The 21,505-nt window shown below is 56.2% G+C and overlaps 2 protein-coding genes across 3 annotated transcripts; both read right to left on the bottom strand.

Annotated features, from left to right (window-relative positions):
- Positions 1-256: 256 nt before the first annotated feature.
- On the bottom strand, positions 257-10,252 carry SLC8A2 (solute carrier family 8 member A2). Of its 2 annotated transcripts, XM_041712472.2 has the most exons (8): positions 10,137-10,252; positions 4,916-6,671; positions 3,909-4,012; positions 3,785-3,802; positions 2,824-2,948; positions 2,633-2,732; positions 1,760-2,035; positions 257-1,229 (listed from the first exon to the last, which is right to left on the bottom strand). In XM_041712472.2, exons 2-8 carry the CDS (start codon positions 6,655-6,657, stop codon positions 853-855), a joined length of 2,742 nt encoding a protein of 913 aa, XP_041568406.2. In that variant the 5' UTR covers positions 6,658-6,671; positions 10,137-10,252; the 3' UTR covers positions 257-852. The 2 variants fall into 2 exon arrangements, with proteins under 2 accessions (XP_041568406.2, XP_041568410.1); XM_041712476.2 differs by lacking the exons at positions 3,909-4,012; positions 4,916-6,671; positions 10,137-10,252 and having other exon boundaries at positions 3,732-3,802.
- A 485-nt stretch (positions 10,253-10,737) lies between these two features.
- Positions 10,738-20,411, bottom strand: KPTN (kaptin, actin binding protein). Its single transcript, XM_072920907.1, has 12 exons — positions 20,252-20,411; positions 18,653-18,735; positions 18,184-18,268; positions 17,658-17,712; positions 17,158-17,233; positions 16,110-16,183; positions 15,412-15,521; positions 14,341-14,421; positions 13,707-13,770; positions 12,782-12,917; positions 11,882-12,055; positions 10,738-11,375 (listed from the first exon to the last, which is right to left on the bottom strand). Exons 1-12 carry the CDS (start codon positions 20,283-20,285, stop codon positions 10,803-10,805), a joined length of 1,545 nt encoding a protein of 514 aa, XP_072777008.1. The 5' UTR covers positions 20,286-20,411; the 3' UTR covers positions 10,738-10,802.
- Positions 20,412-21,505: the final 1,094 nt, after the last annotated feature.

Here is a 21,505-nt window from a genome sequence, read left to right as displayed (position 1 = left end):
GTTTTTCGGGGGCGCCCCTCCCCCACCCCCCCTCCCCCCCGCGCCCCTCCCCCACCGCGCCCCTCCCCCGCTTAAAAAACGCTGCGAGATAAGAAACGACCCCGGGGGGGGGGAGGGGCGGGGGTCCCTGGGGGGATTTGGGATCCCTTGGGGGGGATTTGGGGTCCCTGAAGGAATTTTGGGGTCCCTTGGGGGTGATTTGGGGTCCCTGAAGGATTTTGGGGTCTTGGGGTGGATTTTGGGGGTCCCTGAAGGATTTTGGGGGGTCCTGGGGGGTCCCTGAGGCGGCCCAAGGGTCCCTGGGGTGGGGGAGGGGCGGGGGGGACCCCAAAGGGATGGGGGAGGGGCGAGGGGGGACCCCGGGGAGGCGTCGCCGTCCCAGTGCTCCCAGTTCCCTCCCAGTTTGGTCCCAGTGCTCCCAGTCTGGTCCCAGTGCTCCCAGTTCGATCCCAGTTCCCTCCCAGTTCGATCCCAGTGCTCCCAGTCTGATCTCAGTCCTTCCCAGTGCTCCCAGTGCAATCCCAGTGCTCCCAGTGACCCCCAAGAGCTGTTCCCAGTCCCTCCCAGTCCGCCCAGTATTCCCAGTTAGAACCCCTGGCTGTGGCAGTAGGCTCCCAGGCCGATCCCAGTCCGATCCCAGTCCCTCCCAGTCCCTCCCAGTGCTCCCAGTCAGAAGCCCTGGATGTGGCAGTAGGCTCCCAGTCCCTCCCAGTGCCTCCCAGTCCAATCCCAGTCCCTCCCAGTCCCTCCCAGTGCTCCCAGTTTGCCCAGTTAGAACCCCTGGATGTGGCAGTCCAATCCCAGTCCCTCCCAGTCCCTCCCAGTCCCTCCCAGTGCTCCCAGTTTGCCCAGTCAGAAGCCCTGGATGTGGCAGTAGGCCTCCAGGCTGGCGAACACCACGTAGAGCAGCCAGAGCAGCAGGAAGAGCCCGGCCGTCAGGATTTTGGGGGCGCGGGGCCCCCCCAGCTCGCCGCCGATGGGCGCGCGGCGCCGCCAGAGCAGCACGCCGATGGCGAGGAAGGCGAAGATGGTGAAGAGCGTGACGGGGAAGGCCAAGGTGCCCGGCGGCACGCGGAACGCCCGGCCCTGCGCCGCCCAGTAGACGGCGGCCACCGACCAGGCCAGCCCCAGCCCCAGGAAGACGTTGACGGCGTTGGAGCCGGTGACGTTGCCGATGGAGGCGTCGGCGCACGGGTCCTGCAGCGCGGCCACGCGGCTGGCGAAGGTGTCTGCGGGGTTGGGGACATCGGGGGTGTTGGGGACTTGGGGACATTGGGGACATTGGGGACATTGGGGACATTGGGGGTGTTGGGGGTCTTGGGGACGTTGGGGGTGTTGGGGACATTGGAGACATTGGGGACATTGGGGACATTGGTGGCATTAGGGACATTGGAGATATTCGGGACATTGGCGTGTTGGGGACGTTGGGGACATCAGGGGTTTTGGGGGAGTTGGGGGGGTTGGGGACATTGGGGACATTGGGGATGTTGGGGACATTGAGGATGTTGGGGGTGTTGGGGACATTGGGGGGTTGGGGACACTGGGGACATTGGGAGGTCAGGAGGACATTGGGGACACTGGGGACATCGGGGACCTTGGACATGTTGGGGACGTTGGGGATGTCGAAGGTGACGAAGACGATGGCCTTGGCCAAGTCATGCAGCCCTTGGGTCCCTTGTCCTTTCCCTTGTCCCATCCCCCCTTCCCAAGGTCCCCAAGGTCCCCGTGATGTCCCCGTGATGTCCCCACGGTCCCTCACCGGGGATGGAGGTGCCGAGCGCCACGAAGACGACGGCGTTGACCGAGTCCTTGAGGCCGAGGGTGCAGCCGAAGTGCGCGGCCAGGTCTCCGATGAGGGCGGTGAGCAGCGCGAGGAGGAGGATGGAGACGCCGAAGGCCGCCCAGCCCCCCAGCAGCGCCGTGGGCGGCACGCAGGCGAACAGAACCTTCCAGAAGACCGTCAGGAAGTGCATGACGTAATCGAAGCACGACGGCAGCCGCTCCTCACGGCCCTCGTCGTCCTCGTCCTCGTCACCTGCGGGGCGGCACCGGCGGTGGGGTCACCAGGGAGGTGGCATTGGGGTCACCAGGGTGGTGGCACCAGTTTTGGGGTCACCAGGGAGGTGGCACCAGTTTTGGGGTCACCAGGGTGGTGGCACTGGGGTCACCAGGGTGGTGGCACCACCAAGGTTGGGGTCACCAGGGTGGTGGCATTGGGGTCACCAGGGTGGTGGCACCAGTTTTGGGGTCACCAGGGTGGTGGCACCACCAAGGTTGGGGTAACAAGGGTGGTGGCACCAGTTTTGGGGTCACCAGGGTGGTGGCACCACCAGGGTTTGGGTCACCAGGGTGGTGGCATTGGGGTCCCCAAGGTGGTGGCATCGAGGTTGGGGATCCCCACGGTGGCGGCACCAAGGTGGCACCCAAAGGTTGGACACTGTGGACACTGGGTAAGGTGGGAAGACCCCAAGTGGACCTTGGGGACACCAAGGGGACACTGGGGACACCAAGGAGAGCTTGGGGACCTTCTGCCACCCACAGTGACGGTGACCCTGAGGGCGCTGGGGATGGTGGGGGGACCCTGAGGACACCGCCGGGGACACTTGGGGACACCTCGGGGCGGCCGTGCCACCTGCGCTGACGGTGATGGCCTCCAGGAACTGCTCGCGCCACGAGTGCGTGCCGATGACGGTGGCCAGGTTGGTTTTCTTCATCAGCTTGTCCACCGTGTTCTGGGGACGGCGGGGACACGGCGGGGTCAGGCCGCGTCCCCTCCCCGCCCCCGGTGTCCCCAGGGTGTCCCCAGGGTGTCCCCAGGGTCACCTTGAAGTCGTAGGACTCCTCGATGACCACCTCCAGGCGCCGGTTGTCGCCCAGCACCGGTTTGCCCATGTCGGCGATGCGGCGCGCCTCCTCCTCCTCGGCCGAGAGCTGCCGGTCGCCGTCCCCTGCGCGGGGACACCGCGGGGACACCGTGGGGACACGTGGGGACACGTGGGGACATGGGGACACGTGGGGACATGTTCGGGACACGTGGGGACATGGGGACATGTGGGGACACGTGGGGACATGGTGGGGACACGTGGGGACACGTGGGGACATGGGGACACGGTGGGGATATGGTGGGGATATGGTGGGGATATGGTGGGGACACGTGGGGACATGGGGACACGTGGGGACATGGTGTAGGGACATGGGGACATGGTATGGGACATGGTGGGGACATGGTGGAGACATGGTGGGGATATGGGGACATGGTGGGGACATGGTGGGGACATGGTGGGGACATGGTGGGGACATGGTGGGGACATGTGGGGACATGGTGGGGACATGGGGACATGGTGTAGGGGACACAGTGGGGACACAATGGGGACATGATGGGAACATGTGGGGACATAGTGGGGACATGGGGACACTCCCGCCGCATCACTGGGGACACGTGGGGACATGGTGGGGACACAATGGGAACATGGGGACATGGGGACACGGTGTGGGGACACGATGGGGACATGGAGACACGGTGGCCACATCACCGGGGATGTGTTGGGGACACAACGGGGGATGTGGGGACATGGCGTGGGGACGTGGGGACACCAAAGGGACACCAAAGGGGACGTGACACGGCGTGGGGACGCCGCGGGCGGGTGACGGGCGTGGCGCCGATGGGGACACCTCACGGGGCCGCGATGAGGCCGCGGCACGAGGACACGGCGTGGGACACGGCGACATACACGTCATGGCACATCCATGGTCATGGGCCGCGTCCGAGGCCGAAGGCTCCTACCTTGGGCCAGCAGCAGAGCTGAGGAGAGAGGGGAGGGAGGGACGGAGGTGAGACCCCGCGGTGACCCCGCCGGCAGTGTCCCCACCCCCGGCGTCACCGCGGCGTCCCCGCGGCGCCCCCGTACCCGAGATGCCGCGCTTGAGCCAGCGCGGCGTCCCCAGCTCGATGAAGAAGTTCTCCTTCTTCTCGTACTCCTCGTCGTCCACGATCTTCACCTGCAGTGTCTTCCTGGGGCGGGACACGGGGCACCTTCGGCCTCAGGGTCGCCATCATCGTCATCATTGTCATCATCATCGTCATCACCATCATCATCAGCATCGTCGTCAGCATCGTCATCACCATCATCAACCATTGTCACCATCATCATCCGCCATCATCATCTTTGTCATCCAATGTCATCATCATCATCCATCATCGTCATCATCTTCCACCTTCATCCATCCATCATCCACCTTCTTCCTCTTCCATCTCCACCCAAACAATGACCCAACCATCATCTTCCTCTTCCATCTCCATCCATCTGCCCAGCCACCCATCATCATCATCTTCCTCTGCCTTCCATCCGTCCATCCGTGATCCATCCATCATCATCATCATCATCATCATCTTGCATCTTCATCCATCATCCACTCTTCCTTCTCCTTTTCCAGCCAACCAATGACACAATCATCCTCTTCCTCTTCATCTCCATCCATGCATCCATTCATGGATCCATCCGTCCATCCTCCATCCATCATCACCATCATCCGTCATAATCTTCCACCTCCATCCATCCATCAACGTCATCATCATTTTTCACCTCCATCCATCCATCCATCCATCCATCCATCCATCCATCCATCATCATCTTCCACCTCCATCCATCATCCATCCATCATCCATTATCATCTTCCACCTCCATCCATCATCACCATCATCCGTCATCATCTTCCATCTCCATCCATCCATCATCCATGGATCCATCATCTTCCACCTCCATCCATCATCCATTCATGGATCCATCTGTCCATCCTCTATCCATCATCATCATCATCATCTTCCACCTCCATCCATCCATGGATCCATCATCCTCTTCCTCCTCCACCTCCACCCACCCCACCCCACCCGTCCCTCCCTCCGCGCCGCCCTCACGCCGTCTCGTCGTTGCGGAACTCCAGCTCCCCGCTGGCGTCCTCGTAGTCGACGCCGCCGCCGCGCGCCGTCCCCTCCACGGTGCGGAAGGGCACCATGACGGTGCCGCGGGCGCCGGAGCTGCGCACCACCGTCACCTCCACGTGGCCCTGGCACTCGCTGACGCGCACCGAGCGCTCCCGGAAGCCGAAGATGCCGGCGTGGTCGTCGTCCAGGATGGTGACCGTGGCCACCAGCGGCGCCACCAGCTTGCCCTTGGGGTGGTCGTCGCAGTCGGCCTCGAACATGCCCTCGGCGTCGCCCACGCGCAGGTTCAGCAGCCGCACGAAGAAGTGCTCGTCCTCCTCGAAGATGTCGTCGTCGATGATGCCGATGGCCAGCTCCTTGCGCGTCTCGCCCGGCTTGAAGATGAGCGTGCCCTCGCTGTACTCGTAGTCCGAGCCCGCCTTGGCCGAGCCGTCCTCGGTGCGGAAGTCCACGTAGAAGGTCTGGTTGGCGCCCAGGCCCTGCTGGCACGCCACGGCCAGCGTCACCGAGCCGCAGTTCTCCAGGCAGTGGTAGAGGCACGGCTCGAAGAAGATGCGGCTGCACGCCTCGTCCTCCTCCTCCTCCTCGTCCTCCTCGCCGGCCAGCGCGGGCGAGCGCCGCGCCGCCTCGGCCGCGTGCTTCTTCAGCACGTTGCCGGCGCCGGTCATCAGCCGCGTGGCCTGGATGCGGTAAAAGGCGCGGCTCTTCTGCTGGTGCACCAGCGCCACGTAGTTGGCGGCGTCCAGCAGCTGCTCCAGCTCCTTCTCGGGGTGCTTCTGCTTCAGGTCCTTGAGGATCTGGATCACCTCGCGCCGGCTCTCGTCCAGCTCCTTCTCCTCGGGCGTGGGCGACCCGCCGCCGCCGCCGCCGGGCTCGGGCTCGGGCAGCGCCGGGAAGCCGCCGTCGGCCTCCAGGTCCTTGGGCGGGCGCTCGGCCTCGGTGCCGATGATGATGCCGCTGCGCGGGTCGGCGCGGTAGCGCTTGTAGACGTACTTGTAGAAGAGCAGGCGCTTGTCGGCCGCCCAGGCGAACACCACGCACGCCGGGAAGAAGAGCAGCGTCAGGAAGGCCTCCCACACCTGCACCACGCCCGGCGTGATCACCGCCAGGATCAGGTAGAGCCAGATGTAGGCGAAGATGCTCCAGGAGGCGGTGACGAAGAAGACGCGCAGGTGCTTGATGCGGCGGCTCTCGCCCGCCGGGATGGCGTAGACGCAGACGGCGATCACCACGAACATGTTGAAGGCGGCGCTGCCCACGATGGTGCCGGGGCCCAGCTCGCCGGCCTGGAAGCGGTGCCCGCACACCTCGATGAGCGACAGCAGGATCTCGGGCGCCGAGGAGCCCAGCGCCATCAGCGTCAGGTTGGAGACCGTCTCGTTCCAGATGCGCACGGTGCCCACGCTGGTCTCGCCGTTGGCCTTGGTGACGGTGATCTCCTTCTCGCGCGACGTGATCACCTCGATGGAGGCCATGAAGCGGTCGGCGATGATGGACACGCCCAGGAACAGGTACATCATGGCCACGAAGTAGACGATGGCGCGCGCCGCCTTGTCACCGGCCGCCGGCTCGTCCGGCTGCCACACGGGCAGGAGGACGCCGGGCTGGCAGCGCGCCGAGCCGCGGCACGTGCCGTTGGCGCCCTCGGCCGCCGCCGCGCAGCCCCGCGGGCTCAGCAGCAGCCAGGCCGCCAGCGCCGGGCCCAGCGCCGCCATGGCGCCCAGAGGAGCTGTGGGGCGGAGATGGGGGGCAGATGGGGGGTCAGATACGGGGTGGGAGATGGGGGGTCAGGTATGGGGGATTGGGAGATGTGGGGTCAGATGTGGGGCGGGAGATGGGGTTTGGGATGTGAGGTCAGGAATTTGGGGTGTGGGATTGGGAATTTGGGATGTGGGATGTGAAATTTGGGATGTGGGGTCAGGAATTTGGGGTGTGGGGTCGGGAATTTGGGGTGTGGGGTCGGGAATTTGGGATGCGGGGTGGGGTGGGTCCATGGGGCTGGGATGTGGGGCTGGGATTTGGCCACGGATCAGGAATGTGGGATGGGATGGAGCTGTGGGGCTGGTTCGGATCTGTGGGGCCGGTTCGGTGCCAGTCTGGGCTCAGTTCGGGGCGGTTCGGGCTAGTCGGGGCGGTTCTGATCCGAGGGGCGGTTCTGGGCCCGGTTCTGGGCCCGGTTCGGGCCGGTTCTGATGCATGGGCCCGGTTCTGGGCCCGGTTCTGGGCCCGGTTCGGGCCGGTTCTGATGCATGGGCCCGGTTCTGGGCCCGGTTCTGGGCCCGGTTCGGGCCGGTTCGGGGCGGTTTGGGGTGGTCGGTGCCGGTTCGGGGCGGTTCGGGGCGGTTCTGGGCCCGGTTCTGGGGCCGGTTTGGGGCGGTTCGGGGCGGCCCCTCCCCCTCCCCCGCGCCCCTCCCCCTCCCGTTCCCATGGAAACCGCGCGGCTGCCGCGAGCGGGGCCGCCCCCGCGGCACCCGGACCGGACCGGAACGGAACGGACCGGACCCACAGAACCGGACCGGACCGGAACGGAACGGAACGGACCGGAACGGACCGGACCGGACCCACAGAACCGGACCGGACCGGACCGGACCCACAGAACTAAACCGAACCCATAGATCTGAACCTGACCCATAGAACTAGACCGGACCCACAGAACCGGACCCATAGATCCATTACCCATAGATCCCAACCGGTCCCACAGATCCGAACCGGCCCCATAGATCAGAACCGGCCCCACAGAATAGAACCGGACCCATAGATCCGAACCGGACCCATAGATCAGAACCGGCCCCACGGATCAGAACCGGACCCATAGATCTGAACCTGACCCACGGATCTGAACCTGACCCACAGATCCCAACTAGACTCACGGATCTGAACCTGACCCATAGAACCAAACCGGCCCCACAGATCCAAACCGGCCCCATGGATCCAAACCAGACCCACAGATCCGAACCGGACCCACAGATCCGAACCGGACCCATGGATCCCTTCCTGCCCCATTTCCTGCCCCATTTCCTGCCCCACTCCTGCCCCATTTCTTGCCCCACTCCTGCCCCACTCCTGCCCCACTCCTGCCCCATTTCCTGCCCCATTTCCTGCCCCATTCCTGCCCCACTCCTGCCCCATTTCTGCCCCACTCCTGCCCCATTTCCTGCCCCAGCTCCTCCCCCCCCCAATTAATCCAATTAACGCCCCTCGCTGCCCCTCATTAATTAACCCATTAAGCCCCGGTCCCGCGCGGGGATTTCCCCAAATCCCTCGGGATTCGCCCCAGTTTTGGGGGATTTTCCTTCATTCCCAGGATTTGCCCAATTTTCCGCGATTTTCCCCCGGATCGAGGAGCCGCATTCCCAAAATTCCCAACCCCGGGGCAGCCTCGGAGCCGGCGACCCCAAATTCCCGGGAAATTCCCCAAATTCCTGGCAAATTCCCCAAAATTCCCAAAAAATTCCCCAAAAATTCCCTTTTCGGAGCGGCCGAGACCCAAATCCCGCCGCTTTTTCCCTCAAAACTGCGGATTTTTGTGTTTTTTTTTCTTTTTTTTGGGTTTTTTTTTCCCTTCCCGGCGGATTTGGGAGGATTTGGGGGAAAATCCGGGATTTAGGACAAATCCGGGTTTTCCGAGGGGGATTCGGCAGCGGGGGGAGGGGAAAAAGGGGAATTTGGGGGGGAATTTCTGGGATTTGGGGCAGAATTTGGGGGGGGGGGGGAATTTGCAGGAATTTGGGAGGTCTGGGGGGAGATTTGTGGGAATTGAGAGGATTTGGGAAATTCGGGGAAATTTTCGGGTTTCCGGGGGGGATTTGAGGGAAATTTGGGGAATTTGGGGGAGATTTGAAGGAATTGGAGGAATTCAGGGAAAATCAGGGGAGGATTTGGGGAGATTTTGGAGGATTTGGGGGAATTCGGGCGGGAAATTTCAGGAAATCTGCAGGAATTTGGGGTATTTGGGCCAAAATGTGGAAATTTGGGGGAATTAGGGGGAAGGAGCGATGAAATTTGGGAGAATTTTGGGAATTCGAGCCCAAATGTGGGGGATTTGTGGGAATTCAGGAAAATTCAAGGGAATTTTGGGGAATTTCGGGGAAAATGTGGGAGAATTTTAGGCCTTCGGGGGAGAAAATGAGAAATTTGGGAGAATTTGGGAGGATTCAGGAGATTTGGGGGGGATCTGAGAGAATTTCAGGAATTCCAGAGAAACGGGGGGGAAATCGAGGGAATTTGGGAGATTCCTCTGAATTTGGGGAAAATTGCAGGAAATTTGGAGATTTTGGGAGGAAATCCAAGGAATTTTGGCGGAATCCGGGGGGGGGTGTGGGAAATCGGGGAAATTCGGGGCAATTTTGGAGAATTTGGAGAAAATCAGGGGAAAATTTGGGGAACCTGAGCAGATCTGGGGGAGATTTGGGAGAATTTCGAGGGGAAAATGGGGAATATTGGGGGAAAGTTGGGAATTTCTGGAGGAAAATGGGAAATTTCAGGGGGAAATGGGGAATTTCAAAGGGAAAAATGGGGAATTTCTGGAGGAAAATGGGAATTCTGGGGGGAAATGGGGAAATTCGAGGGGAGAATTGGGAATTTCAAGGGAGAAGATAGGAATTTTGGGGGAAAATGGGAAATATTGGGGGGGAAACGGAATTTTGGGGGAAAATGGGAAATTTCGAAGGGGAAAATGGGGAATTTCGGGAGGAAAATGAGAGATTATGAGGGGAAAATGGGGAATTTTGAGGGGAAATGGAGAATTTCGAGGAAAAAATGGGGAATTTCGGGGTGCAAAAGGGAAATTCGGGGGGATTTGGGGAAAACCAGGGAAGCGCGGGGGGGAAGCCGCGGGAATTTGGGGGAAATTTGGGGAATTCGGGGGGAATTTGGGGGAATTCGGGCGGAATCGCCGCCCCCCCCCCCACCCACCTGTTCCCATCCCCGAGCTCGGGAATTTTTTCCCAATTCCGGCGATTTTTGCCCAATTTTGGGTGGGGGGGGCTCATCCCTCCCCTCCCCCCCCTCCGTGGGTGCGACCCCCGCCCCTCCCCCCGCGCCCCCACCCCCAAATCCGCCGCTTCCCCCCCAAAATCGCGGCCGGGGGAGGGGCGGGGGGGGCTGCCGGGGGTGGGGGAGGGGCGGGGGGGTTTTTGGGGGGCTCGGGGGGGGTTTGGGGACCCCCTCCCCCCCATCCCCCCCCTCCTCCTACCTGTTCCCCCCCGGGTCCGCTCCCGCCGCCGCCGCCGTTAAAGCTCCGGGGGGGGGGAGGGGCGGAGCGAGGGGGGAGGGGCGGGAACGGCCCCGCCCCCACCCCGGGAACGCCCCCGGGACCCCCAAAAAAACCCCAAAAATCCTTCGGGAACCCCAAAATCCTTCAGGGACCCCCAAAAAACCCCGGAAACCCCAAAAATCCTTCAGGGACCCAAAAAGTTCTTCAGGAACCCCAAAATCCTTCAGGGACCCCAAAAAACCCCTGGAACCCCAAAAATCCTTCAGGGACCCAAAAAATTCTTCAGGAACCCCAAAAATCTTTCAGGAACCCCAAAATCCTTCGGGACCCCCAAAATCCTTCGGGACCCCCAAAATCCTTCAGGGACCGCCCCCACCCCCCAATTTGGGCTGCCCCAAAATTTGGGGTCTCCGCCTCTTTTGGGAATCCCAAAATCCCTCCAAAATCCCCAAACCCCCCCAAAATCCCCAAATTTCCTCAAATCCTCCCCAAAATCCCCAACCCCCCCCCGCCAAATCCTTCAAACTTCCCCAAAATCTTCCCCAAAAATCCACCCCCAAAATCTCCAAAAATCCCCAAATTCCCCCAAAATCCGCCCAGCCCATTTCAGGGCCGGATTTTTGGGAATTTTTTTCGGGAATAATTTTAATTTTTTGGTTGGGATTCGGCGGATTTGGGGGTGGGGGAGGGGCCCCGCGGCCCTTCCTCCCCCTCCTCCTCCTCGGCCTTTTCCCGATTTCCCGCGATTTTCCCCCAATTTTCCGCTGGTTCTTCCCATTTTCCTGCAGATTTCCCCCATTTTTCCATCGATTTTTCCCCTTTTTCCCCGTTTTTCTCCAGTTTTTCCAGTTTTTGTTCCCAATTTTCTGTGTTTTTTCCCAAATTTTCTGTGCTTTTTTCCCGTTTTTCCATTGTTTTTTCCTGTTTTTCCGTGGATTTTTCCCGTTTTTCCACATTTTTCTCCCATTTTCCCGGGTTTGTTTCCTCTTTTTCCAGGTTTTTTTCCCATTTTCCTGGGTTTTCTTCCCGTTTTTCCAGGTTTTTTTCCTGTTTCTCTGTGGTTTCTTCCAATTTTTCCGGATTTTTTTCCCAATTTTCCGGGTTTTTTCCCCAAATTTCTTGCGTTTTTTCCCGTTTTTCCGTTTTTTTGCCCCGTTTGTGCTGCACTTCCCTCCGCAGCCGCTCCCGCAGCAGCCGCGCCGTCGGCTCCAGGCTGTGCTGGGGAGAAATTCCGGAATTTTGGGCAATTTTGGGGAATTTTGGGGAATTTGGGGGGATTTTTGTGGATGTGGAGGAAATTTGGGGTGAATTTTTTAGGATTTGGGGAAAAACAGAGGAATTTGGGGGAAATTTTGGGAAATTTTGGTGATTTCGGGGTGAATTTTGGGGAATTCACGTGCAGGCCCCCCCCCAGTCAGGGGGATTTGGGGGAATTTAGGGTGAATTTTTGGGGAAAAATCAGATTTTTTTTGGGAAGTAATCGGAATTTTGGGGCGAAACTCGGAGTTTTTGGGGAAATTCAGAGTTTTGTGAGAATTTTTTGGGAAAAGCTCCAATTTTTTTTGGTAAAAACTCTGATTTTCTTGGCTAAAAATTCCATTTTTTGGGGTAAAATTTCCGTTTTTTTTTGTAAAAACTCCGGTTTTTTTGATAAAAACGCAGAATTTTTTTTGACAACTCCGATTTTTGGGGGGAATTTTGGGGATTTTGGGAGTTTCACCCACCTGGAGCACGTGCAGCCCCCCCAGGCAGACCACGGCGAGCTCCTGCAGCCCATCCCCCGTCAGGTCCAGCGGCTCCAGCGCCAGCAGGGGGGAGGGGAAGCGCCGGGCCCAGAGCGGCAGAAATTGCCCAAAATCGCCCGAATTGGCCCCAAAATATTTGTAACACAGCAGCTCCTGCGGGGGAGATGGAGGGGAAATTACGGGGGAAATTGTGGGAAAGTCAGGGGAAAAATAGGGGAAAATTGGGGAAAAATAGGGGAAAATTGGGGGAAAAAAGACGGAAAAATTGGGGGAAATTGGGGGGAAAAAAGGGGGAAATTAGGGGAAAGTCAGGGAAAAAATGGGGGAAAATTGGGGGAAAATTGGGGAGAAATTGAGGAAAAACATGGAAAATTCGGGGGGGGAATGGGGAAAAATGGGGGAAAAAGGGGAAATTATGGGAGAGTCAGGGGAAAATTGGGGAAAAATTGGGGAAAATTGGGGAAGAAATGGGGAATATTGGGGGGAAAATCCAGGGGAAAATTGGAGGAAGAATGGGGGGAAATTAGGGGAAAGTCAGGGAAAAAACGGGAAAATCCGGGGGAAATTGGGGTAAAAGGACGGAAAATTGGGGGAAATCAGGGGAATTTTGGGGAAATGGGACAAAAATCAGGGAAAATTGGGAAAACGGGAGAAAATTCAGGGAAAATTGGGGGAAATTGGGGAAAATTCAGGGAAAACCAGGGAAATTTGGGGAAAATGGGGGAAAAATCGAGGAAAATTGGGGAACATCAGGGAAATTTGGGGAAAATGGGAGAATAACCGGGGAAATGTGGGGAAATGGGAGGGAAATGAGGGGAATTGGGAGGAAAACGAGGGGAATGCTTTGGGGAATTTGGGAATTTGGGAATTGGCTCCCACCTGGCCGTAGGTGCCCAGCAGGATTTCGGCGGCGCCGTCGAAGTCGACGTCGGCGACTTTGGCACAAACGACGGCGTCGGAGCCGCGGCTGCCGGGGAGCTCCAGCGGCGCCGCCAGGCCCCGGCGCAGCAGCCGCCTGCGAGGGGAAATTCCCAAAAAACCTCAACCTTCCACAAAAATCACAAAGAAATCCAAAAAAAAATCCCGAAAGAATTTAAAAAAAAACCCCAAAAATCCCCCAAAAAACCCATCAAAAAAACCCCTAAAAATTAAAAAAAAATTCAAAGAAATTCCCACAAAAATCCCAAAGAAATCCCCAAAAATGCCAACAAACCCCAAAATATTCCAAAGGAAATCCCCAAAAATCCCAACAAACCCCAAAATATTCCAAAGGACATCCCCCAAAAATCCCAACAAAATCCAAAACAATTTTCAAAAAAATCCAAGAAATTCCCACAAAAATCCCAAAGAAATCCCCAAAAATCCCAACAAAATCCAAGAAGTTCTCAAAAATCCCAACCAAATCCCAACCAAATCCCAAAAGAATCCTGGCAAATCCCAAAAATCCCAACAAATTCCACATAATTCCCAAAAAATCCCAACCAAAAAAAAAATTTAAAAAATTCCAAGAAATCCAAAAAAATTCCAAAAGAAATCCCAAAAATCCCAACAAAATTCCCAAAAATCCATAAATTCCCAAATATTCCCCAAATATTCCCCCTAAAAATCCCCAAAATTCCATAAAAATGCTTAAAAAAAAATCCCAAGTAATTCCCTAAACATTCCCCAAAAATCCCAAATTCTCCCCAAAATCCCCTAAAATTCCCCGAACAATTCTCTGAAGTTCTCTGAAAACTGTTGGCAGAATTTTTGGGGGAATTTTTAGGGAATTTTTAGGGGAATTTTGGGAATTTTTGGGGCTCACCGATAAACCACGGCCCCCTCCAGGGCGCTGCTCACCAGGAGGCTCCAGGAATCCTCGGGGTCTTCTGCGGGAAAATCGGGAATTTCGGGAATTTTGGGGGGAATTTTGGGGGAATTTGGGGAATTCTGCCTGTTCCCAGTTTTTTCCACAGTTCTTCCCAATTTTTTTCCCATTTTTTCCTAGTTTTTCCGCATTTTCCCTGTTTTTTTTTTCCTTTCCCCCCACCTACCATTTTCTCCAATTTTTTCCCATTTTTCCTGGAATTTTCTCATTTTTACCAATTTTCCCATTTCCCCCCCCATTTCCCCTCCATTTTTCCCCTTTCCCGACAATTTTTCCCATTTTTCCCTTTTCCCCTCCTTGTTTTTCCCCATTTCCCCCCATTTTTTCCTTTTCCCCCAATTTTCCCTTATCTTCTCCCATTTTTCCCTTTCCCCCCATTTTCCTCATTTTCCCCCAAATTTTTTCCTTTTTACCCCATTTTCCCCAATTCCCCCCATTTTTCCCATTTCCACCCTGATTTCCCCCATTTTTCCCCCTCATTTCCCCCCGAATTTTTCCCCTTTTCCCCTCATTTTTCCCCATTTTCCCATTTTTCCCGTTTTCCCCGTTTTTTGCCCCGTTTCTCGCTCACCGTCGCCGTCCGAGGGCAGCGGGAAGAGCAGCACGGCCGAGATGGGCCCGTCCTGCTGCACGCTCCAGCTCTGCAGCACCGCTGCAAAACGGGGCAAAAAACGGAGATTTTGGGAAAATCGGGGAGAAAAAATGGGATTTTAGGAAAATTGGGAAAAAAAGGAGCCGAAAAATGGGATTTTGGAGCCGCGAAATGGGGGAAAATGGGGCAGAAAAAGGAGATTGCTGCACGCTCTGGCTCTGCAGCAACCCTGCAAAATGGGGCAAAAAACGGCGATTTTGGGAAAATTGGGGGGGGAAAATGGGATTTTGGGAAAAATTGGGGAAATTTTATGGAAAATGGGGCAAAAAAAGGGGATTTGGGGCTGGGAAATGGGGTGAAAAGAGGGGATTTTGGGGAATTGGGGAACTGGGGAATTTGGGGAGTTTTGGGAATTTTGGGATTTGCGGAGTTTGGGAATTTGGGAATTTCAGGAATTTTAGAATTTTTGGAATGTGGGAATGGGGAATTTTGGGAATTAGGGAGTTCAGGAATTGAAATTTCGGAAATTGGAATTTTGGGAAGTTTGGGAATTGGGATCTTGGGAATTTCGGGAATTGGGTATTTCAGGAATCGGGTATTTTGGGAATTTGGGATTTTTTGGAATTTCGGGAATTTGGGAATTTTAGGAGTTGGTATTTGGGAATCGGGAATTTTGGGAATTTGGGAATTTCGGGAGTTGAGATTTGGGAATTGGGAATTTTGAGAATTTGGCGAATTGGGAATGAGGAATTCGGGGAATTTCAGGAATTTGGGGAATTGGGAGTTGGGAATATGGGGAATTTGGGAATTTGGGGAATTGGGAATTCGGAGAATTTCAGGAATTTGTGGAATTGGAAATTTGGGAATCGGGAATTTGGGGAATTTGGGGAATTTGGGGAATGGGGAATTTTGAGAACTTCTGGAATTGGGAATCTGGGATTTCGGGAATTTGGAGATTTTGGGCAGTTTGCAATTCAGGAATTTGGTATTTGGGAATTTTGGGGATCGGGAATTTTGGGAATTTCGGGAATTTTGGGACCGCGGGCTCACCTCCTGACCCCTCATGGACACGCGCCGCCCGCACGAAGCCGCTGTGGCAGCCCAGGGCCGAGAGCCGATGGCCGGAGCCGGGCAGGGGGCGAACGTCCAGCCAGAGCACCCTGAAACGGGGCAAAAAACCGGGAAATTGGGAAAAAACGGGAAAATGGGGAATAATGGCATTGGACATCCAGCCACAGCACCCTGAAATGGGGCAAAAAACCGGGAATTTGGGAAAAATCAAGGAAAAAAGGGGAAAAAGGGGGAAAATGGAAATACAGGAAAATCAGGGAAAAAGGGGGAAAATGGAGAAAATCAGGGAAATATGGGAAAAATCTGGGAAAATCACAGAGAAATCGGGAATATTCAGGGAAAAATGGGGAAATTGTGGGAAAATCAGGGAAAAATCAGGGAATTTCGGGAAAAATCAGGGAATTCTGGAAAAAAAAAGTGAAAATACAGGAAAAATGGGGAAAAAATGGGAAAAATTGAGACAAGACAGAGGAAAATTGGGGACAAGTAAGAAAAATCTGGGAAAATCCCAGAAAAATCAGGGATACTCAGGGAAAAATGGGGAAATTCAGGGAAAATTAGGGAAAAATCAGGGAAAATTAGAAAAATATCAGGAAAATTCAGGGAAAATCTGGGAAAATTAGGGAAATTTGGGGAAAATATCAGGAAAATTTGGGAAGGGAGGAGCGGCTCCGTACGTGCTGGGAACGTCCTGCAGCTCCGGGAAGAGCAGCTGGATCGGCTGCTCCTCGAACTGGTGCGAGCCGGGGTTCTGGAAAACGGGAAAATTGGGAAAAAATGGGGGAGAAATGGGAAAAAAGAGGGAGAAAAGGAGGGAAAATGGGGGAAAATTATGGGAAAATGGGAAAAAATGGGAAAAAAGGGTGGGGAAATGGGGGGAAAATGGGAAAAGGGAAAAATGGGAAAAGGGAGAAATGGGAAAGATGAGGAAAAATGGGAAAAAATGGAGGGGAAATAGGGAAAATTGGGGGGAAAATGAGGGGAAATGGGGAAAAATGGGAAAATGGAAAAAAGGGGGAAAAAAGGAGGAAAAATGGAGAAAAATGGGGGGAAATGGAGAAAAAGGGGGGAATGAGGAAAATGGGGTAAAAGAGAAACAGGTAAAAATAGGGGAAAATGGGGAAAAAGGGAAAAATGGGGAAAAATGGGGGAAAATTGGGGAAAAGAGGGAAAAATGGGGGGAAATGGGAAAAAATTGGGAAAAGGGAAAAATGGGGAAAATGGGGGAAAGGAAAAAGGGAGAAATGGGAAAAGGGGGAAAATGGGAAAAATGGGAAAAAATGGGGGGAAAAGGAGGAAAAATGGGGGGGATAGAGGAAAAAAGGGGGGAGGAAATGGGAAAAATGGGAAAATGGGGAAAAACGGAAAAAGGGAAAAAAGGAGAAATGGGGAAAATGGGGAAAAAGGAGAAAAAGGAAAATTACCAGGATATTCCCAGAGGAATTTGGGTATTTTGGGGAATATTTTGGGGTATTTTTGGGATATTTTGGGGGTACATTTTGGGGGGGGTTTATGGTATATTTGGGGTATATTTTGGGATATTTTGGGGACACATTTTGGAATATTTTTGGAGTATATATTGAGATATTTTTAGGGTATATTTGGGGTGTTTTTGGAGTATTTTTAGGGTAATTTTGGGGTATATTTTGAGACACTTCCGGGGTATATTTGGGATATTTTTGGGGTGTTTTTGGGGTATTTTGGGGTATTTTGGGGGTGTCTCACCTCTCTGTACAGGTGGATGGCCGGGTCATTCCCACTCAGCAGGAAAACGGTCTCCAGGTGCTCCCCCACACGGACCCTGCAATTTGGGAAGGGAATTTTGGGGATTTTGGGGAATTTTTGGGATTTTTTGGGGTCTCCAGGTGCTCCCCCACGCGGACTCTGCAATTTGGGAAGGGAATTTTGGGGATTTTTGGGAATTTTTGGGGGTCTCCAGGTGCTCCCCCACGCGGACACTGCAAATTGGGAAGGGAATTTTGGGGATTTTTGGGAATTTTGGGGATTTTTTTTGGGGTCTCCAGGTGCTCCCCCACATGGACCCTGCAAATTGGGAAAGGAATTTTGGAAATTTTTGGGGTTTCTTTGAGATTTGGGGATTTTTTTTCAGGGTTTTTTTTGGGATTTTTTTCTTACTTTTTTAAAAAGTATTTTTTTAAAGTTTTTTTTGAATTTTGGGATTTTTAAGGATTTTTAGGGGCGATTTTGGGGATTTTGGCACTCACTGGGCGTGGCAGAGCTGGAAGGGGGTGAAGCGAAGCTCCAGGTTCACGCAGCTCTCTGCAGGGGGGGACAGGGAAATTTTGGGGGGTCCCATCCCCCTTTTTAGGGTCCCAAATCCCAATTTTGGGGTCTCAGACCCCTTTTTTTGGAGGATCCCAAACCCTTTTAGGGGTCCCAAACCTTTTTTAGGGACTTCTAAACCCATTTTTGGGGTCCCATCCCCATTTTTGGGATCCCAATTCCCATTTTTCCTCTCCCCAATCCCATTTTTTAGGACCCAAATCCCATTTTTGGGGTCCCAATCCAATTTTTGGTCTCCCCAGTCCCATTTTTGGGGTCTCAATCCCATTTTTTGTGTCCCGAATCCCATTTTTGGTCTCCAATCCCATTTTTGGTGTCCCCAATCCCATTTTTGGTGTCTCCAATCCCATTTTTTGGAGTCCCATCCCCATTTTCGGGGTCCCCGATCCCATTTTTTGGGGTGCCAGCCCCGTTTTTGGGGTGCCAGCCCCGTTTTTGGGGTCTCACGGGCCACGGAGTCGAGGTCGAACTCGCAGCCGGGCTCGTAGTCGCAGTAGATGTTGAGGAAGGGGCTGGGCTTGTCCCCCGAGTCCTGGGGGACCCCAAAAATCACCTCAGACACCCCAAAAACAACCCGAGACCCCACAAAAACCCTTCAGAGACCCCAAAACCCCCTTGAGACCCCCCAAATCCCCCCCAAAATCCCCTTGAGACCCCCCCAGACCCTCTAAATTCCCTCCAAATCCCCCAGACCCCCCAAATTCCCCCCAAATTGACCCCAAGCCCCTCTGAGACCCTCAAAATCACCCCCAAATCCCCCCATAACTCCCCCAAATCCATTCAAATCCCCCCAAATCCCCACAAAAACCCTCAGAACTCCCCCAGACCCCCTAAATCCCCCCCAAATCCCCCCAAATCCCCTTGAGACCCCCCCAAACCCCCCTGAGACCCCCAGGACCCCCGGGCCCTGCCCCACCTTGATGAAGGTGATGCCCACCACGAGGCCGCGCTGGGGGGGGGATTTGGGGAAGGAATCGATGGAAACGATCTCGGCGTCCACTGCGGGGGAGGGGCGCTCAGGGACCCCCAAACGGCCCCGAGACCCCCCAAAATAGCCCCCAAATAGCCCCAAAAAACCTCCCCAAAATCCTCCCCAAAATCCCCCAAAATAGCCCACAAATACCCCCCAAAACCCCCCAAAACAGCCCCCAAAATCCTCCCCAAAATCCCCCAATATAGACCCTAAATACCCCCCAAAAATCCCCCAAAATAGCCCCCAAATACCCCCCAAATAGCCCCAAAAAAACTTCCCCAAAATAGCCCCCAAATACCCCAAATATCCCCCAAAATAGACCCCAAAAACCTCCCCAAAATCCCCCGAAATAGCTCCCCAATACCCCAAATATCCCCCAAAACAGCCCCCAAAATCCTCCCCAAAATCCCCCATAATAGCCCCCAAAAACCTCCCCAAAATAGCCCCCAAAAATCCCTGAAATATCCCCAAAAACCTCCAAAGAAAACCGCAAAATACCCCCAAAAACCCCAAAATATCCCCCAAAATATCCCAAAAATATCCCCCAAGTATTCCCCCCAAGTATCCCCCAAAATAGCCCCCAAAAACCTCAATATATCCCCCAAAATATCCCAAAAATATCCCCCAAATTTCTCAAAACATCCCAAAAAAAATTCCCCAAGAAATCCCCGAAAAAAGATAAAAAAATCCCCCAAAAAACCCCAAAAATCCTCAAAGAAAGAGAAAAAAATCGCAAAAAATCCCAAAAAAACCCTCAAAAAAATCCCCCTAGAAAGAGAAAAAGATCGCCAAAAATCCCCCCAAAACCCCAAAAAGCCCGTTAAAAAAGAGTAAAAAATCGCCAAAAATCCCCCCAAAAAACCCTAAAAATCCCCAAAAATGGGAAAAAATCGCCAAAAATTCCCCCCAAGAAAACCCCCAAAAATCCTCAAAAAAAGGGGAAAAAATCGCAAAAAATCCCCTTAAAACCCCAAAAAAACCCCAAAAAACCCCAAAAAAACCCCCAAAGTTCCCCGATTCCCGCGGGGCCTCCGGGGCCGGTCGGGGCCCGGTTCCGCCCCGGTTCTGTCCCGGTTCTGTCCCGGTCCGTGTCCCGTTCTGTCCCGGTTCCGCCCCGGTTCTGTCCCGGTCCCGCCCCGGTCCCGCCCGGTTCTGTCCCGGTCCCGCCCCGGTTCCGCCCCGGTTCTGTCCCTGTTCTGTCCCGGTCCCGCCCCGGTTCCGCCCCGGTTCCGCCCCGGTCCCGCCCCGGTTCCGCCCCGGTCCTGTCCCGGTTCCGCCCCGGTCCCGCCCCGGTCCCGCCCCGGTCCCGCCCCGGTTCTGTCCCGGTCCCGTCCCTGTCCCGCCCCGGTTCTGTCCCGGTTCTGCCCCGGTTCTGTCCCGGTCCCGCCCCGGTTCCGCCCCGGTTCTGTCCCGGTTCTGTCCCGTTCCCGCCCCGGTCCCGCCCCGGTTCTGTCCCGGTCCCGCCCCGGTCCCGCCCCGGTCCCGCCCCGGTTCTGTCCCGGTCCCGTCCCGGTTCTGCCCCGGTTCTGCCCGGCCCGGTACCGGGGATGTAGGTGAACTGCAGCTCCCGGGCCATGGGGCGGAGCCGCGGCCGCAGCTGCCGGTACCGGAACAGAGAAACCTTCCCCTTCAGCGCCGCCGCCAGCAGCGCGCCCGGGCCCGAACCGGAACCGGAACCGGGACAGGAACCGGGACCGGGAACGGGACAGGGACCGGAAACGGAACCGGGACAGGGACCCGCACCGGAACCGGGACACGAACCGGAACCGGGAACGGGACACGGACCCGAACCGGAACCGGGACACGGACGGGAACCGGAACCGGGACACGGACGGGAACCGGGACCGGAACCGGAAACGGGACACGGACCGGAACCGGGACCGGAAACGGAACCGGGACACGAACCCGAACCGGGACCGGAAACGGAACCGGGACACGGACCGGAACCGGAACCGGGACACGGACCTGGACCGGGACCTGAATCCGAACCGGAACCGAGACCCGAACCGGGACACGGACCGGGACCGGAAGCGGCACCGGGACCCGAACCCGAACCCGAACCGGGCCCCGAACCGGGAAACGAACCCGAACCGAGAAACGAACCGGAACCGGCACCGGGACACGAACCGGGACCGGGACACGGACCGGAACCGGACCCGGAACCGGGACACGAAACGGGACCCGAACCGGGGTCCAGAATCGGGTTGGAACCTGGACCGGGACGGGAAACCGGGAATGGAGAGGAACCGGAACTGGAACCGGGATCCCGAACCGGGGCAGAACCGGAACTGGGACCCAAATCGGGACCCGAACCGGGACCGGGGTCCAGAACCTGGATGGAACCGGGAACAGCACCGGGAACCGGGAACGGAGCAGGACCAGAACCGGGACTGGGAACTGGGTCAGAACCGGGAACGGAAACGGGATCCCGAACCGGGCCAGAACCGGGACCGGAACCGGCACCGGGAACCGGGCACGGGACAGAACCGGGAGCAGGAACAGAACCGGGAATGGCACCGGGACCGGGAACCGGGCCAGAACCGTGAACGGGAGTGGCCTCGGGAGGCCGAACCGGGCCAGAACCGGAACCGGAACCGGCCCCAGGAGCACGAACCGGGTCAGAAGCGGTACCGGGAGCTCGACCCGGGTCAGGACCGGTACCGGGAGCCCGCCCCGGGTCAGAACCGGGCCCGGGGCCGGTACCGGGCGGGCCCGGCAGCGCCGCCAGCCCGTAGACGTTACTCTGGGAGCGGAGGCGGCTGAAGCTGTCCTCGACCAGCGGGCACCGGGGCCAGG

Source organism: Taeniopygia guttata, chromosome 34 (assembly GCF_048771995.1).
Source record: "Taeniopygia guttata chromosome 34, bTaeGut7.mat, whole genome shotgun sequence".
Taxonomy (NCBI): domain Eukaryota; kingdom Metazoa; phylum Chordata; class Aves; order Passeriformes; family Estrildidae; genus Taeniopygia; species Taeniopygia guttata.
Note: the sequence above shows the minus strand (reverse complement) of the source record. Positions and strands in the feature narration are given on the sequence as shown.

Bases quoted from the DNA above. Each gene is read 5' to 3' on its own strand.
- SLC8A2 (XM_041712472.2), bottom strand. From the start codon at position 6,657: ATGGCGGCGCTGGGCCCGGCGCTGGCGGCCTGGCTGCTGCTGAGCCCG. The intron at 2,733-2,823 runs GTGACCCTGGGG...CGCCGTCCCCAG, and splicing joins AGGAGTCCTACGACTTCAAG to AACACGGTGGACAAGCTGAT. The intron at 2,036-2,632 runs GTGGCACGGCCG...GCCGCCCCGCAG, and splicing joins GGCCATCACCGTCAGCGCAG to GTGACGAGGACGAGGACGAC.
- KPTN (XM_072920907.1), bottom strand. From the start codon at position 20,285: ATGGCCCGGGAGCTGCAGTTCACCTACATCCCCG. The intron at 15,522-16,109 runs GTACGGAGCCGC...GCCCCGTTTCAG, and splicing joins CTGCAGGACGTTCCCAGCAC to GGTGCTCTGGCTGGACGTTC. The intron at 14,422-15,411 runs GTGAGCCCGCGG...CCCGTTTTGCAG, and splicing joins TGTCCATGAGGGGTCAGGAG to CGGTGCTGCAGAGCTGGAGC.